This window comes from Mercenaria mercenaria, chromosome 13 (assembly GCF_021730395.1).
Source record: "Mercenaria mercenaria strain notata chromosome 13, MADL_Memer_1, whole genome shotgun sequence".
In the NCBI taxonomy this organism is placed as follows: domain Eukaryota; kingdom Metazoa; phylum Mollusca; class Bivalvia; order Venerida; family Veneridae; genus Mercenaria; species Mercenaria mercenaria.
In genome coordinates, this window is record NC_069373.1 from 19,410,761 (window position 1) to 19,429,988 (window position 19,228).

A 19,228-nucleotide genomic window follows, 5' to 3' on the forward strand; every position below is an offset into this window, starting at 1 on the left:
CCCGTGTGGTTTCCGTGCAGAGGCTGCGCGCAGAAGATACGGTGACGGTGCAGCCGCCCTGACGTTGATGAGCATCCTAGTATAAAGAGGAGTGCTGTGTACAAATTCATATTTCTGGTACTATCATTTCTCTGAAGAGACGAATAATGAAAACATGCTGGAGATGGCCAATATATATAACCATCTTGAAAATGTTTTGCCCCCGCACGGCAATGGTGCGGCCTCTGTAGGATTGCCGCGCGATGATTACTCAATATCCGTGCAATTTCACGGGTACTGCACGGGCAGTGAGCGGCAACCTTGTGGCAGCTGTGCGAGAGCCGTGAGAAGGTCCTACGAGTCCACAATCTCCGTACGATTTTTTGGGGGGCACCATGCCATCGGAAAATCGTGCGTTGGCTGCACGATTAGAGCGCGGCCTACTAACGATGCCCTTGCGGGATTGTGCAGTACCACCTGCGGCATGTCTATGGGCTACGGGCTTACGAGTTTTTCAAATTTGTATAACCTTTCGCTAAACAAGATCGTATAGGCTGCGGAGCCCGTGAATCCGTACGAAAATCGCACTGCTGCCTCCTGCCTCCGCACGGAAGCCGCACGGAAAGGAGAATACGGGCAGTCTACGGGCTCCGCAGACGCATCGTAGGCCAAATGTGAACGAGGCATAAGATAATGATAATGATTATGATACTATTATTATAATAATAACAATTATTATTATTATTAGTAGTAGTATTAATATCATCACCATCATGTAGCATTATCATTTTAATAGACTTGACACATAGAAACAAACTGATGATAACTGACGATGTTGTTATTGTGGTTGTTGTTGTTGATGATGATGATGCTGCTGCTGATGATGATAAAACACAGGAAGTAAAAGTAGTCAAAACAACAAATGGACCTCATATTACTGTTGTTTCTAACATTGATTGTAATATGTAATGAAATAGATCTTGTCTGTCGTATTAGGTTTGAGATGAAGAGGGGAAGTTCTTTTTCCCATATCAGCTTGCAGTATTATGAATCCGCTGCGACCACGGCAATTTGGTGTGGTAAGTATTTTCAAACAAAATTCTGATGGTAAATACAGTCTAGCTTTTTCTCATCTCATAGCGTGGTTTCAGTCACATTTTCTTTCATACAGAAGGGCCCATTTACTGCTATTTTTTTTTAAAACGCACTTCGTAGTTAAGAAAGCTTTGTTTTTAATGTGATCTGGTATTAAATGTACAAGCCTCATGGTGTGCACCACTGTACCAAAAAGACAACAATGTTATTAATATGTCGAAATGGTTGAAACAGACTGCAATGCCAATATAATATCGAATTGTTTAAAACAGGTAACAATGCCATTACGATACCAAAATGTTTGAATCAAGTAACAATGCCATAACGATATCAAAATGTGTGAAACAGACTGTATACAATGCCATTAATATAACAAAATGTGAAAAACAGGTAAAAGTGCCATAACAATATCAAAATGTTTAAAACTGGTGAAAGTACAATAACAATGTCAAAATGTTTAAAACAGGTAACAATGCCATTACAATATCAAAATGTTTAGAATAGGTAACAATGCCATTATAATATCAAAATGCTTTAACACAAAAATGCGTTTATAATATCAAAATTGTTTAAAACAGATAACAATTTGCCATTAATACATCAAACTCATGAATGAAAAATGATTCAGTTAAAATTTTATGACTATATGTTATTAAGTGCAGCTCAATTCCCTCTGTTTTACAGAGTTTATATTGCGTGACTAACAAAGTACATAGCTATCCTATATATTTCATGGACTTACCTAGAAATCACTGGATCACTTCTTCTTTTTACCTTCTATAAATTGTGAAGTCAATATATTTGATGAATATGAAATTTAATGCCTTTACTTTCTTACCAAAGTAGCTTTTTATGGGTATGCAAATCGCGGGATTCAACTTTTCAAGATGAAATGAATCGGTTTTTTTTTTGTATGTTGGGATTAAATTTTGTGGACTGAACAAGCCACGAAATCCACGAAAAAAGAGGAAGAAAAAAAAATGATATTGGCTTGAATGTGTGAATCTTAAATAGTTAACTACTAGTTCCAACGACACTATTTTCAGGCAGCAGTTGTACGGTCAGGGTTAGAATTCAATGATGAATGCTCGACTTAACCAGTAAATTTCAGTTTCTCAAGTAGGCTGGTCATTTAAATTTTTGGGGTTGAGTTAATTCCAACATAACCTTTCTGGTGTGGAATAAGTAGTATGTTAGGAAATGAAACTCAACAAAAAAGACCTAAAAAATATCATAGCACATTTTTGAGATAATGCATCTGGAATTCTGAAGTAACGTCTAATACATATTGTGGCCGTACTGTGGACCAAATGCTGTACATACTGTTCTTCTATTGGTATACTACAGCATAAATGTTTGCCTTGAATATCAGAAATATAGATACTTCGAGATTTCTAACAAGTACTGATAGGCTACGTTTAGTATTTTACCCTTCGGCATATCAAAATTCAGAACATAGGTGTCAAAATTCAGAAAATAGAATTTCTAAACAAATTTATACATACAAACTTCTAAAACAAATTTGTCGGCATTGGAGTTAAAAGGTGTTGAACACCGAACATGTGTGTCTCAAAGTCAGGAACAAGGAAAAGAAACATTCATAGAGGATTCGTAAAACAAACATATATTCACTGCATGTGGGTGGGGTACTTGCCACTGCTTTATTATGTGATGCATGCATGTGAATAAATAAATGATACTAATATTTCGTTAAATCGATTTTATTTTTGATAAATTTACCATAATTTGTTTATTATTAAATTGTAAAGGAAACTGCTGGCTTGTATTTCTTTTGTGGACTTTTTGCATATATAACTAAAGATTGTAAATCATCAATAAAACCTTATGTTGGAATTAGTTTATGGTTCTGACATTATTTCTAGTGACATAACCAGCCTAAAGTTGTTAATGTCAATGTTCTTAAATAAACTTTAATGTAAAACATTGATGTACATGTACAAGTTTCTCCATTAATACAATATTTCAATCAGCTTCAGTGACATATGTCAATGTGATACCTTAAAATGAATGTGTAATTTTTTCCCTTGTATATTCAGTCGTTCCGAAAATATGTCACCCTTGGCAGTATATTTCGAAGATTACATATCACGTGATATATCGGAAGGACTATATACCGTCCATTAGACACGTTGACACATTGCTAGTTGATTTCAGGTCGCCTTTTTAAAGCAGATTATCATTCTGCCAGTGGCAAATGGATACATCTTGGGAAGCTTCTCATGGTAATGCTTATTCCGATACTCGGCGGATGGGTGTTTACTCTGTATTCCCTGGCTGACACTGTGATTCAGAGAGGGGAAACTGTCGAAGTGAGTATTCATAATCGTTTTCCAAGCGTCAACCAATGCATTTGGACTGTGTTCCTTTGCTGACAATGTGATTCAGAGAGGAATACTTTTGAAGTGAGTATTCTTTACTATTTTCCAAGCGTCAGCCAATACTCGTGGACTGTGTTCCTTTGCTGAACATGTGATTCAGAGAGGAATACTTCTGAAGTGAGTATTCTTTACTATTTTCCAAGCGTCAGCCAATACTCTTGGACTGTGTTCCTTTGCTGACAATGTGATTCAGAGAGGAATACTTCTGAAGTGAGTATTCTTTACTATTTTCCAAGCGCCAGCCAATACTCTTGGACTGTGTTCCTTTGCTGAACATGTGATTCAGAGAGGAATACTTCTGAAGTGAGTATTCTTTACTATTTTCCAAGCGCCAGCCAATACTCTTGGAATGTGTTCCTTTGCTGAACATGTGATTCAGAGAGGAATACTTCTGAAGTGAGTATTCTTTACTATTTTCCAAGCGCCAGCCAATACTCTTGGACTGTGTTCCTTTGCTGAACATGTGATTCAGAGAGGAATACTTCTGAAGTGAGTATTCTTTACTATTTTCCAAGCGCCAGCCAATACTCTTGGACTTTGTGCCTTTGCTGAACATGTGATTCAGAGAGGAATACTTCTGAAGTGAGTATTCTTTACTATTTTCCAAGCGTCAGCCAATACCCTTGGGCTGTGTTCCTTTGCTGACAATGTGATTAAGAGAGGAATACTTCTGAAGTGGGTATTCTTTACTATTTTCCAAGCGTCAGCCAATACTCTTGGACTGTGTTCCTTTGCTGAACATGTGATTCAGAGAGGAATACTTCTGAAGTGAGTATTCTTTACTATTTTCCAAGCGTCAGCCAATACTCTTGGACTGTGTTCCTTTGCTGAACATGTGATTCAGAGAGGAATACTTCTGAAGTGAGTATTCTTTACTATTTTCCAAGCGTCAGCCAATATTCTTGGACTCTGTTCCTTTGCTGACAATGTGGTTCAGAGAGGAATACTTCTGAAGTGAGTATTCTTTACTATTTTCCAAGCGTCAGCCAATACTCGTGGACTGTGTTCCTTTGCTGACAATGTGATTCAGAGAGGAATACTTCTGAAGTGAGTATTCTTTACTATTTTCCAAGCGTCAGCCAATACTCTTGGGCTGTGTTCCTCCGCTGACAATGTGATTCAGAGAGGTGAAACTGTCCAATTGAATATTTTTTACTATTTACCGAGAATCAACCATTAATTTGGAGATTGCTGTTTACTCTGTATTCCACGACTGACAATGCGTTACAAAATGGTAAAATGGTCCAAGCGAGTGCTTTGTGATATTTTCAGCATCAGCCAGTACAAGGGAGATGGCGCTATACTCTGTATTCCAAAGCTGACAATGTATTACAAAGTGTTGAAATGGTTCAAGTGAGTAATTTGAGCTATGTCAGCATCAGCCAGTACAAAGGAGATGACTCTTTACTCTGTATTCCATGGCTGACAATGTGATACAATGTGGTGAAATGGTCAATGTGATTACTAATTACTATTGTCCAAGTATCAGGCAAAAGCCGGGGATTGGATCATTACTCTGTATTCCTTGGCTGACATTGTTGTTCAGAGGCAAAACTGTCGCGGTGATTTCTTACTTATTTCCAAATTGCAAATAAAAGCTAGTCATGTTGAACAATTGATATAATTTTTTCTAAACTGTTTTAGTGCAAGATGATTTATTTTATTGTACATAAAAATGGTTATTGTATTTTGTAGTTTGAACAATAATATCATAAAAAAGATCAGTTAAATATATGTTTACCGTTCTACGCGTTTTCAACCCCCTCCCCCCAAAAAAAATAAAAACCTCAACAATATCGACCAACATTTTCATGACATTTACAGCAAATCTTCTAAGACCATATGAGAAAAGTACCAACATATTTCCGTTTAATGGAACTGCAAGTTTAACTCCATTCCAGAATATTTAGTTGACAAAGTGTCATTTGAACTAAATGAAATCAATGCCTTCTTTCTGACTGTTGTTTTTCTATCTAATTCAGGCACAGACTCTGATGATGCGGGCTATAAATCTAGGCCAACTGATTCACACAATCCAGAAGGAAAGAGACATGAGCATCCTGTATATCAGCAAAATAGGACCAGGAACTAAATCGTTCCTCCTTAAAGAGTACGGCAGGACAGACAAAGCCTTTGCCGATATGTGGGACTGGCCAGCAGAATTTGCAAGTCATCCGAAGAAGTATTTTCAAACCAAGAAGAAACTTATGAACCATATCAATACCCAGCGAAATAAGCTTGATCGAGAATCCTCTGATGTTTATGGCGAGATTACTTTCTACAGCGAAATCGTCGAGTTCATAATGCAGTGGATGATAGAACGGATTCGTGACAGCGGTTTTGGAAACACATGGAAATCATTGGTTGTTTTCCAGAAAGTAACTCGCTGCATGTTAGACACAGGAGCGGAACGAGCCTATGGGACTATGTTTTTCACACGTGGCAATTTTCCAAACATAGATTTATATGATAACTACTTCAAAAGGATATTTAGGTTCAACTACAACTACAGAAGTTCAACGTTCTATTCTGATCTTGTCGATCCACTTTTCGATACAGCGTCAGATCAGAGCGATACCACAATCGCTATCAGGACTCTTAGAAACGAAATAAAGAGCAGCAATTTTAGCGGACTGTATACGTCAAAGGAAAAAGCCGAGGCATACTTTGACAATATTACGTTAAGAGTAGACTTTTTGTTTAGACTTCAAAAGCTCATTTCGTCAAGAATAATCGATCGTATTAATATCACAGCTAAAGAGTACGTTCAAAATACGGTTATTTTTAGCATCATTGCATCAGTGGTTATTTGTAGCTGTCCATTGATCATGTATTTCACGGAATCGTTGACAAGTACCATGCAAAACTACTCAAGAGTTCTCATGAAGGCCTCAGACGATCTGAACAAAGAGAAAAGCAAGACAGATTCACTTTTATACCAGATACTTCCAAAACCTGTAGCTGAAAGACTAAAACGAAAAAGAAAAATTGACTCTGAATTCTTCAAATCCGCAACAATAATGTTTACAAGCGTCGTGGACTTCACACAGCTGAGTATTGAATATTCCGCCCTAGAGCTTGCAGATTTACTCAACAATCTGTACACTTATATTGACGAGAAGATAGAAAGATATGATGTATACAAAGTGGAGACAATCAATGATACATACATGGTTGTGTCAGGTACAGATTTATTTTGTAGTGCAGAACCACTGGAACCAGACTAAGTACAAAATGCATTGTTTCATGTTTTACCCTACCCTGGTTCTCAAAGAATATGAGCCGTGCCATGGGAAAACCAACATAGTGGGTGTGCGACCAGCATGGATCCAGACCAGCCTGCGCATCCGCGCAGTCTGGTCAGGACCCATGCTGTTCACTAACAGTTTCTCCAATTTCAATAGGCTTTAAAAGCGAACAGCATGGAGCCTGACCAGACTGCGCGGATGTGCAGGCTGGTCTGGATCCATGCTGGTCGCACACCCACTATGTTGGTTTTCCCATGGCACGGCTCATATCTAGGGGTAGTTTGTAACATGTATACTGTAAGGGCGTTTTCTTTCTGGTCTGGTGTCAGTGTGTTTAATACTCTAAAACATCATTTGATATTATTCAAATATCTTTAATGTTACTAATAGTAACAGTTTTTAAATTTGTCGTGACTTTTAAACACCATCTGGTCAATAGTATATTGGAATTTCAACATAATGGAATCATGTGGAATAATGAATCATAAAATTTCATTCAGTCTCATCCCTTATTCCATTTTTAAAAAAGTTACAAAAGTATAGTTGATCTGCATTTATTTAATCTTGTTGTCTTGAGACATATTTGTAGATGATGATTTTTAAGAAATTTTTGGTCAAATATGTATGGTGGCTGATTTCTGCCCACTTCGCCTTCTCGCTTTGTCGCTCGTCAATACTTAGCAAAAGTTTTCATGACAATTTTCTTGAAAATACATAAAATTTTCATAAAAAATTTTCACTTTTCACGAAAAGCTAGCTGGTATCATGAAACACTTAAACTGATATGTTGTGGAAGTTTTTAAAGCACGTTCTAGCACATGTTCATGTTTAGATATTTATCTTGCATTCTTGGAAATGATCAGTTTTCATGAACAGTTTTAATTTTCATGAAAACCGTCATTATTTTCGCGGAAGTATTCATGTAAACTAATAGCTAAGTTGTGGCAGTTTTATGCCAACATAAATTTCTTTCAAAAATGTATCTTTAAAAAGAATGTAACCATTTTCGCAACAAACTGGAAACCTCTCTTGTAGGATATTTAAGCGATAAATAATTTTGAACAATCGAATGACAGTCTCTCTTCACTGCGGAGAAAAGACTTCCCCGCCGCCAGGTGCGCCATGTTAATTTCCGGCGAATGTTTTAAAACCCATTACGTCGGGCCAGCTCTTCGACTCGCTATTAAACCTCGGGCCAGCTCTTCGAGCTCGCTATTAAACTCGTTTAATAAAATTGATAAATTTATTTAACTCTTATTATTTTATTCAACTTGTTTTATAAATTCAATATGAAAAGACACTCATGTTATATCCTCATTAGATCACATTGTCATTCTGACATATCATAAAATCTATTACTATCTCAATGTTTTGCCTGTCTTCAGTACAGTGTATAGACCAGGGTTTCTTTCCAAAAGGACTACGTTTAATATCATATTTTCAACCAGGATTTCTTTTTGCTGAAAATTAGCGAACATTTCAGTCAGGACTCCCGTTTGAAACATATTTTTACTTTAAAAGGAAAGCACATGTGTGAAAATTCATTCTGCCGCAAGATCTTACCGCTACATTAGCTTTACAAGCATAACTAGATACAGACAATTATTTTCTCTTTCTCAGTTCTTAATTTGCCTGTTATATCCTTGTATATGTAAGAACTTTGTCGATTTAGAAATCTCAAACGCTCGTTTTTTTTTTCTGCCAGGTGTACCAGTTCGTAACGGTGACAGACATGCCTCCGAAATCGCGTATCTGGCTTTGGATATTGTTTCCATGGCGACTGGACACACGTTTATGTCAAAAGGAATCAGATCTCCCGTACATCTGTTGTTAGGGATCAGCACAGGTATACTTATCACAACATTATTCTGAAATATAAGGAAACTATTCTGATTTATCTTTTAATCTGAACAGATTTTTTACGAGAAAAAAGGCTATCAATTCTAAGGGTTTCAAAGTACACATATTCTTTACAAAGAACTTGTTCTTAAACATTAACAAAATATAGAGGATTACTTCAGTTTACATATTGGAAACAGGTTGCATTCTATTTAATAATGCCTTCGTCATGTGATCGGAATTGGACTGACTTCAAGGCATCTGATTAAAATGTCTAAAACAGATATACTTTTTAACAATTATACTAAAACTGGTTGCGATCTATCAAATCACCCATCACTACTTACGCAGGGAAATAGACAATGTTTTTCCACTGCAGTTATTGACTTTGATTCATGAAGGGACACTCTACTAAGTATTATTGTATTGTAAGTATTATTGTAAATAGATTGGGACGTTAACAAAATTTGTAGAAAATACGAGTGTTTTAATCAAATTTTGCCTAATCTTCACTTGGTGTATTTACTAAATTAAGAATAAATAAATGAGTATCTTATATGGCAACGAAGGTCCAGAACTCCCAAAGACAAATAATGTTTGATCATAGTGCCGTTTTAGTACAGCATGATATACAGATCAAAGGGGATTTAAAATCTGAAAGAATCGTTGAAATAATAATATTACAAGGAAAACCCGTTCAACGTTTTTTCAAGGTCCTGTGTCAGCTGGCATCGTAGGCAATATAATGTTGAGGTACTGTCTGTTCGGAGACACAGTCAATACTGCATCTAGAATGAGGTCCTATAGTCAACGTAAGTAACAATTATATTACTGGAGTTGTAGATCACGTTGAGATACTGTCCTTTTTGCGACATAGTACTGCATCTAGAGTGAGGTCCTATAGTCAACGTAAGTAACAATTATTTTACTGGAGTTGTAGATCACGTTGAGGTACTGTCTTTTTTGCGACATAGTACTGCATCTAAAATGAGGTCCTATAGTCAGCGTAAGTAACAATTATATTACTAGAGTGGAGATACTGTCTTTTTTGCGACACAGTCAGTACTGCATTTAGAATGACATACTATTATAGTTAACGTAGGTAACAATTATATTACTGGAGTTGCAGATAATGTTTAGATACTATCTTTTTTATTGTTAATCATAGTTAATGTTGAGATATGTCACTTTTGCGACACAGTCAATACTATATCTAGAATATAATGAGGTCACACTAGGAACGTTTACTAAGGAATATACAGTAATAATATTTAAAAGTTTCATAGTGCAATTTTTTTTATTATATTGTTCAACAAGCTGGTCTGCGGTGAAATGTACATACGCCACATTACACCACAGACGCCGAGTTTATTATCTTACCGTATCATTTATTAACTAGGGCATAGGTAGACACACGACAATTCCGCGACATTTGCGGGAAATACTGCCTTGTGTCGTTTCGCATGTCGTGTATCGCATTTTAGATACCGGTACCTGAAAAATGTAACAAGACACATAAAATGTCGTGTGTCAATTTGCATGTCATGTGTCGCGTCGCATTTTGTGTCATGTGTCGTATTGAATGCCATACGTCGGCATTTCAACTCGATGTACAACATACGACAATGCGACTCGACACACGATACGACACACGACAATTCCGCGACATTTGCGGGAAATACTGCCTTGTGTCGCTTCGCGTGTCGTGTAGTCGCATTTTGTGTTATGTGTCGTACTGAATGCCATACGTCGACATTTCAAAACGACGTACAACATTCGGAAAGATACTAATACGACATACGACAATGCGACTCGACATGCGACGCGACAGTCGATTATTGCCGCGACATTATGTTCTTTAGGCACAACGAAAGGCAGTGCTACAACGCATCTTTCCTTTGTGCAGTTATCATATGTCGCGTCGCATTGTCGTGCGTCGTGTCACAATATCGACTGTCGTATCGTGTATCGCGTTACATTGTCGTGTGTTTTGTCGTGTGTCGCGTCGTGTCGTTAGTTGCGTCGTGAATATCGCTTATACTTACCAGTAATACCTAGGGGTAATATTCTTTGTACAGCATCATCTCATGTACAGTTTATGCATTTTAGCTAACAGAATTCACATCAGTGAGACAACATACCGGAACTTGAAGAAAACTGATTCTTTCAAGATCACAACACGGGGAAGCATTGTCATCAAAGTAAGTTTTCTGGCCCTTTCCCTGTCAGTATCTTGTATTTTAAACTTGGATTCTGCCATAGAAGCAGAATACTCGATTTGTTATTAACCATCTCTGGTGAAACCTTACGCAAAATAATATATTTTTGAATTCAAGATATGTTACCATTCATATAGCAAGCGCACACTTGTGTATTCTTGAGTGTATGTCTGAATAAATCGAGGAATATGGGTCCAGTTCACAACTTTGTAAGCATCACAGTTTCAAAAGCGATGAAAGCCATTGTTCCAAAAACACAATCTGACTAAAGTACTTGATCTTCTAAACGAAGATCTGAGAACGACCCATTCACATTCGTCTTCTGTATATTTTGGATTTCCAGTATTGCTATTTTTATTTTATCCAATCAGACGACATGTTCGAATGTCAAAGAGTAAGAAAAATTTGCAGTTATTCCAGGGCTCGAACCCAGGACCCCTCGCTTACAAAGCAAGTGGCCTACCGACTGAGCTAACCGGCTATCTGGATAATTATGACATAAAAATTGTAAATATCAAAAGTCAAGGCTACAGGTAGATTTGCAAGATGTTGTAAGTTAGGCTCTGATTGGCTAGCGAAAGGGTCGTCAGAACGAGGCAATGAATATGTCGTTCTCAGATCCTATGCGTAGCGTAATAGGATATGTACTTTAGTCAGATTGTCCAAAAACAGTAATGCACGTTTATGTTTCAAAATAGCAATGATAGTCATTATCTAAAAAGGCAATAATTGTTATTTTTCCAAAAAGCAGGTATTTCAACGATATGACAATTCTAATTGAACCTGTTTGACAGAAAAAGGCAATCCTAGTCTTTTGTAGATAGCAACTGATTTCTTCAACTCCTTTTCAACGTGTTAAAACTTATCACAATACCAACCCTTTGACATAACTGATTAAAGTCTATGTCTAACATATCGTAGAACTAACAGGCTTTTAATACTTTAATTGAATTGTTCTTTTTTGTTGGGTTTAACGTTACACCGACACAATTATAGGCCAAAAGGCGACTTTCCAGCTCTTTGTGGTGGAAGAAAACCCCAGGTGAACGAACCTCCTTGCATTATTTCATCACGGTCGGGCGTCTGGGTTGAACCACCGCCCGGTCGTTAGCAAGCAAGCTGGAGGGCTTACAGACATAAAGAATTTAACGCCCCGAGCAAGGCCTGAACCCACTTTGGTGAGGGACAAGTGATTCGAAGCCAGCGACCTTAACTACTTGGCCACGGAGGCCCCAATTGAATTATATAAAAAAAACACTTTGTCACGAGTAAGCTTCGTGAAATATGTATTACATTACTGTTATATTGTTACTGCGCTCTGTCTATATTGTTACTATTATATATCTTATAATGTGTTTTCCTGTCCATTGTACATTTTGATGAACACAACGTGTGATGACATTAAGTCGTCAAACGTACGAGGTCGTCATCTGTATTTGGTCTGTATCTTGGTTTAAATGTTGGTCCATTTTAGCATAAGTTACTTCCCCTGCAACCAATGATATTACTAAACGTGTTACCTAAGAAAAGCAAAGGACTCTATATACAGCTTCTCGACCTAGTTAATATTATATTTTGATTCAACAAGAAACATATTTGAGAAAAATAAAAGTGATGATTTTTTTCTGCTTTAGTTTGCTACTTCATCGTAGTGAAAATAATTTTATTATGTTTTAACAAAAGGTATTAATCTATTATATATTTTCATTGTAGGGAAAGGGTGAAATGAATACTTACTGGTTGACTGATTCATCCCGCAAATACTACAGAGCTGATGGTACCTCTACATGGCAACTTCCAGGACAAACTGAAACTGACTCCAGTGTTAGTATACCAACTGGGCAGGGCACCAGCCAGGGGATAAACTTACCTGATATGGACATGAAAAAGGAAATTGATGGCTAGTGTAAAATGTCTAGTGGAGAACTATGACAATTATTTGCCTAACTTAGTGGCCTGCTTTCCAACTAATACAGTGACACTAGATGCTTAAAAACACGGGTTTAATTAGGACAGTAGAACGCATCTTTATTTGAAAGGTTAAAATAACATGATATTTCTTTAATTATAATTTCATCACAATATGCTGTACCTAGATAACAATGAGTTCAAACAAGGGTTGAATTAAACACAAGGTATGAAATGTTTTCGGTACACTTTGCTAAAGGGAAGTGCAGATGCAATATTGTATGGTTGCTGTCTAGCAGTTATTTTGCTTAAATTTTGTTTAGAAAGTGCAAGTGATATCAGTAAGTGGTGTATGAAAGTTAAGTGTAGAAAGTGTATGTGTGTGTGAAATCATAAAACGGTGTTTGCAAGAGAAAGTGAATGTAGTATCAGTAAACGGTGTAAGTAAGTTTAGTTTAGAAAAAGTATGTGGTATCAGTAAACAGTGTTTGTCAGTTTATTTTAGAAAGTGCATGTGGAATCAGTAAACGGTGTAGGTAAGTACAATTTAAAAAGTGCATGGGGAATCAGTAAACGGTTTTAGAAAGTGTATCTGAAGTTAGTAAAAAGTGTTAATAATTTCAGTTTAGATAGTGGACGTGGAAACAGTAAAAGGTGTAAGCCAGTTTAGTTTAGAAAATGCATGTGGTATCGGTAAACGATGTAAGTGAGTTTTAGTTAGAAAGTGTATGTGGTATCAGTTGACAGTGTAAGTAAGTTTAGTTATGAAAGTGTATATGCAATAAGTACACGGTGTTAGTAAGTTTGGAGTGAGTGAGTTGGGGTTTACGGTGAATCGGCACAAAATGGTCAGTAAACGGTGTTAGTAAGTTTAGTGTAGAAAGTGTATGTGGTATAAACAAACAGTGAATGTCAGTTTAGTTTAGAAAGTGTATGTGGAATCAATTAACGATGTTAGTAAGTTTAGTTTAGAAAGAATATGTGGAATCAGTAAACTCCGTATGTCAGTTTAGTTTAGAAAGTGTATGTGGAATCAGTTAACGGTGTAAGTAAGTTTAGTTTAGAAAGTGTATGTGAAATCAGTATACGCCTTATGTCAGTTTAGTTTAGAAAGTGTATGTGGTATCAGTAAACGGTGTCGGTAAATTTAGTTTAGAAAGTGTATGTGGAATCTGTAAACGCCGTAATGCGTCAGTTTAGTTTAGAAAGTGTATGTGGAATCAGTTAACGGCTGTTAGTAAGTTTAATTTAGAAAGTATATGTGGAATCAGTAAACGCCGTATGTCAGTTTTAGTTTAGAAAGTGTATGTGAATCAGTAAAACGGTGTCGGTAATTTAGTTTAGAAAGTGTATGTGGAATCTGTAAAACGCCGTAATACGTCAGTTTAGTTTAGAAAGTGTGTGTAATCAGTTAACGGCTGTTAGTAAGTTTAATTTAGAAAGTATATGTGGAATCAGTAAACGGTGTAAGCAAGTTTAGTTAAGAAAGTGTATGTGAAATCAGTATACGCCTTATGTCAGTTTAGTTTAGAAAGTGTATGTGGTATCAGTAAACGGTGTCGGTAAATTTAGTTTAGAAAGTGTATGTGGAATCTGTAAACGCCGTAATGCGTCAGTTTAGTTTAGAAAGTGTATGTGGAATCAGTTAACGGCTGTTAGTAAGTTTAATTTAGAAAGTATATGTGGAATCAGTAAACGCCGTATGTCAGTTTAGTTTAGAAAGTGTATGTGGTATCAGTAAACGGTGTCGGTAAATTTAGTTTAGAAAGTGTATGTGGAATCTGTAAACGCCGTAATACGTCAGTTTAGTTTAGAAAGTGTATGTGGAATCAGTTAACGGCTGTTAGTAAGTTTAATTTAGAAAGTATATGTGGAATCAGTAAACGCCGTATGTCAGTTTAGTTTAGAAAGTGCATGTGGAATCAGTAAACGGTGTCGGTAAATTTAGTTTAGAAAGTGTATGTGGAATCTGTAAACGCCGTAATACGTCAGTTTAGTTTAGAAAGTGTATGTGGAATCAGTTAACGGCTGTTAGTAAGTTTAATTTAGAAAGTATATGTGGAATCAGTAAACGCCGTATGTCAGTTTAGTTTAGAAAGTGTATGTGGAATCAGTAAACGGTGTAGGTAAGTACAATTTAAAAAGTGCATGGGGAATCAGTAAACGGTTTTAGAAAGTGTATCTGAAGTTAGTAAAAAGTGTTAATAATTTCAGTTTAGATAGTGTACGTGGAATCAGTAAAAGGTGTAAGCCAGTTTAGTTTAGAAAATGCATGTGGTATCGGTAAACGATGTAAGTGAGTTTTAGTTAGAAAGTGTATGTGGTATCAGTTGACAGTGTAAGTAAGTTTAGTTATGAAAGTGTATATGCAATAAGTACACGGTGTTAGTAAGTTTGGAGTGAGTGAGTTGGGGTTTACGGCGAATCGGCACAAATTGGTCAGCAAACGGTGTTAGTAAGTTAAGTGTAGAAAGTGTATGTGGTATAAGTAAACAGTGAATGTCAGTTTAGTTTAGAAAGTGTATGTGGAATCAGTTAACGATGTTAGTAAGTTTAATTTAGAAAGAATATGTGGAATCAGTAAACTCCGTATGTCAGTTTAGTTTAGAAAGTGTAAGTAGAATCAGTTAACGGTGTAAGTAAGTTTAGTTTAGAAAGTGTATGTGAAATCAGTATACGCCGTATGTCAGTTTAGTTTAGAAAGTGTATGTGGTATCAGTAAACGGTGTCGGTAAATTTAGTTTAGAAAGTGTATGTGGAATCTGTAAACGCCGTAATGCGTCAGTTTAGTTTAGAAAGTGTATGTGGAATCAGTTAACGGCTGTTAGTAAGTTTAATTTAGAAAGTATATGTGGAATCAGTAAACGCCGTATGTCAGTTTAGTTTAGAAAGTGTATGTGATATCAGTAAACGGTGTCTGTACGTTTAGTTTAGAGAGTGTATGTGGAATCAGTAAACGCCGTATGTCGGTTTAGTTTAGAAAGTGTATGTGGTATAAGTAAACGGTGTCGGTAAGTTTAGTTTATAAAGTGTATGTGGAATCAGTAAATGCCGTGCGTCAGTTTAGTTTAGAAAGTGTATGTGGTATCAGTAAACGGCTTCGGTAAGTTTAGTTTAGGAAGTGTATGTGGAATCAGTAAACGGCGCCGGTAAGTTTAGTTTATAAAGTGTGTGTGGAATCAGTAAACGCCGTACATCAATTTAGTTTAGAAAGTGTATGTGGTATCAGTAAACGGCGTCGGTAAGTTTAGATTAGAAAGTGTATGTGGAATCAGTAAACGGTGTTAGTAAGTATATTTGGAATCAGTAAACGGTGTATGTAAGTTTAGTTTAGAAAGTGTATCTGGTATCAGTCAATGGTATATGAAAGTTTACTTTAGAAACTGTATGTGGAATCAAACGCCGTATGTATGTTTAGTTTAGTAAACTGTGTAATGCAAGTTTTGTTTAGAAAGGTATATGGTATCAGTAAATTGCGTCTGAAAATTTAGTTTAGAAAGTGTATGTGACACAGTATGCTGAATATATAGATAAGTTTTTACTTATTTTGACGTAAATCATTTCAAGTCATTACCAGTCGATTAGAATGTTTTTTTTCTATTGTTCATAATCAATTAGAAGTTATCAACAGTATATCAATACATATAAACGACGGTTTTTATTTGTATCAGTAGGTGCAATACTCAACTTTACGTATAGTGCTGCCTCACTGGAATATCAGGCTGTATAGACGTGACATGATACTCCACCTTGTCACATTATACTGATACTGGGCTGACCAGTCCTAGTACTATCCTCGTAAAGCTGAGTGCCAGGCGAGGAAGCTATTAGTACCATTTTGCACGTGTTTAGTATGACGCGGCTAGGGAACGAACCCACGACCTCCCACACTCTTAGCGGGCGCTCTACCTCTAGGCTACCGAGGCGGTTCAAATTTACATTTTGTAAAAGTATCAAGTCATAATATACCACATACTACATAAGCAGATGACCATTCTTTACAGAATTGCAAAAGACGATATCATTATTTGGTATCGTATTATGTTAGAATAGTACTTGTTCATAATATATGTTTATGTATCATTTACCAAAAGGAAGTTTGATAAATCGCAGTAGATCTAAACATGTTCTGAGAATATCTGGAGAAAAGAAACTGCAATGTCTATCAAATGTAACTGAAAGTGAATTAAAGACATAATCTTTCTGTCAGTATAATAGTAGCACATCAGAATAAGGAGTGTGTATGTGAGTGCTTACTGAATCAACACAAAGAATATCTGCTAAGAGTAAATCTAACACGAGCCGATTTGTTTTTCCTATTAAAGAAAGAAGGCCGAAAATTGTGTGTTATTGTGCAACAATTCTTTTTTCTGACGTCACAATTATTACGTCATAACGTCAAACGGCATAGCGGCGCGCTGGTAAAGAAACCAACAGAAAATAGGCAAATATTTGGTAGATGACGTAAGGATGTACACAATAATCCTTGATAACGTGTTACCGAAATACTAACTGTGCCCTCGTGATATAATTCTTTCGAATCAGAACTCCAACGACCAATTACTAAATGAGATATGGAAATACAAAAGGATAAAGTTATCATGTGTCGCATCTTAATCTTTAGCTTGCTAGCGGCAAGAGAGTTTGCCTTTGCGGCAAGTGCAGACCAAGATCAGCCTCAGCCTGTACAACATAGTCTGCACTGTTTGCTAATCAATCAGTAAATTTCAGTGAACACCACTTTGAATAATAAATGGTACTGCCCAAATTGATTGACGAACAATTCCATTTTAGAAATTCAGCAGGGTAAAGGTTAAAAGGGATGTTGCTCTGTTCAATGGCTTCACTTGTATCGACAATGGAACGCTGCTCATTTTAAAGCATGTTGTCAAACCAATCATGAGGAACATTCTTATAAATTTTTTTCATTATTACGTATTAAACAGCTTCAGTCACAATCATGTCATTTTTGGTAGGTGTAGTCCATACAAGTTCTGTACTAAATTTGTTGTTCTTCAAAAATGCAAATTTACATTGAACATAAAAAGCTGCGTCTTCCAATGTATCTTGATCTAAAAAACGAATTATATGGTAAGTGAACTGCTATTCTTTATTCTCGCCCATGTAAACTTATTTGAATAACTTTTAAGTGTGTTTTGAAGAGTTGGCTCTCTCCAAAATACCAGTACTTGCCTTTTGTAACTAGATGTAATCGAGACCTAATCGGTGTTCCTACTAACCGCCTCTGGGCTCTGGGTTGCGCGATGGATATCATGTTTGCTATGTATTAAATCAATAGCTTTTCTGTAAAATTTGAAGGCAAGTAATTACCAAGAAAATAATCTTGTATTTTTTTTTCAAAACTTACAGAAAAATGGAACTTACTGGTTTGACCTACTCATCAAAGCAAATGTTTATTATAGATATGTATAAAGCAAAGTGTAAATCATATCTTACCAGAATATTCAGGAATCAAATATTTAATGAGGTAGGCTTTGGGTTTTCTTCAAATATGTCTGTTCCGCTCAAATAGAGGATTACAACTCTGTCTTTGAAATACTTGTTGTTGCAAACAGTTTTAAACAGTTCCATACTTTCAAGGATATTCTGTAACAACAGGACCGACGTCAAATAACAAATCTTGCCATTAGAAAAGTTGATACCTTGTTACACGTTTGTTTATGTTCTATATATCTAAAGTGAGAACACATAAACGGTGTTTCATTATAGAATTTTCAGTGTATTATTGTAATTTAAAAGTGAAATGTATCTGATAATTTCACTGTCAATGTATATTTGATAATTTCACGGCGAAAATGTATTTGATAATTTCTGCTGGGTGAAATGGGACGGAACTGCAAAAAGGTAAAACTTGGTTAATAATTGAATAAAACATGAAATTGAAAAAAAAAATGGTTTCCGTGTAAGATCAACATACATTTCACTCGTGAACATCAGATCTTATGCGCGCCCTTTGAAAAACCCGCTGATATATTTTGCTGGCGGAGCAATGAAACATATTTTTTTCGTAATTAATTATTTGATATTACAGTTTGCATTATCATTGTCTGAAACACAACAGTGGCGGCCTGATGAGAATATAAAACCACATATTTAGTATATTATATATTAATTATTTGCTATCTTATGTAATCTTATATTACCAACCTTTGGCGGGTCATCGTAGGTAAACTGGTCATGGTTACAAATGTCCACTATAAATACTACTGCCATTACTCTTTCAAAGTAGTGAAAATGCCTCTGATTCTTTAGCATTTCATCTTTCCAATTTATAATCCTGCATTTAAATACAATATGATTGTAAAACTATTGTATTTCATGTCAGTTTTATTTTAGCATGTTGAGGGGTTGAACCATTTTATATAATGTTTGATGAAAATACAACTTTAGTTTGAAATTTGCATATAATACACGCCCAAGGTAAAGCAGATGCCTCCGTTCAAATATAAAACACTGGTAATTGACTTGTTTACAACGTACATCAAGTATACACTTTAGGTAAATGATTTGTTTGTAAATT

At 36.0% G+C, this 19,228-nt stretch overlaps 1 protein-coding gene and 1 long non-coding RNA gene across 2 annotated transcripts; one reads left to right on the forward strand and one right to left on the reverse strand.

Annotated features, from left to right (window-relative positions):
* The first annotated feature begins 5,524 nt into the window (after nucleotides 1–5,524).
* Nucleotides 5,525–12,684, forward strand: LOC123530485 (uncharacterized). The gene is made up of 4 exons (XM_045311260.2): nucleotides 5,525–6,656; nucleotides 8,427–8,567; nucleotides 10,670–10,761; nucleotides 12,493–12,684. The coding sequence occupies exons 1-4, from the start codon at nucleotides 5,525–5,527 to the stop codon at nucleotides 12,682–12,684; spliced, it is 1,557 nt and encodes a 518-aa protein (XP_045167195.2).
* A 4,077-nt stretch (nucleotides 12,685–16,761) lies between these two features.
* LOC123528536 (uncharacterized) lies at nucleotides 16,762–18,981 on the reverse strand. Its single transcript, XR_008366613.1, has 3 exons — nucleotides 18,856–18,981; nucleotides 18,145–18,294; nucleotides 16,762–17,759 (listed from the first exon to the last, which is right to left on the reverse strand). It is a non-coding gene; the product is annotated as an uncharacterized LOC123528536 (long non-coding RNA).
* Between the last annotated feature and the right edge of the window lie 247 nt (nucleotides 18,982–19,228).

Bases quoted from the DNA above. Each gene is read 5' to 3' on its own strand.
- LOC123530485 (XM_045311260.2), top strand. From the start codon at position 5,525: ATGAGCATCCTGTATATCAGCAAAATAGGACCAGGAACTAAATCGTTC. The intron at 6,657-8,426 runs GTACAGATTTAT...TTTTTCTGCCAG, and splicing joins TACATACATGGTTGTGTCAG to GTGTACCAGTTCGTAACGGT. The intron at 10,762-12,492 runs GTAAGTTTTCTG...TTTTCATTGTAG, and splicing joins GGGGAAGCATTGTCATCAAA to GGAAAGGGTGAAATGAATAC.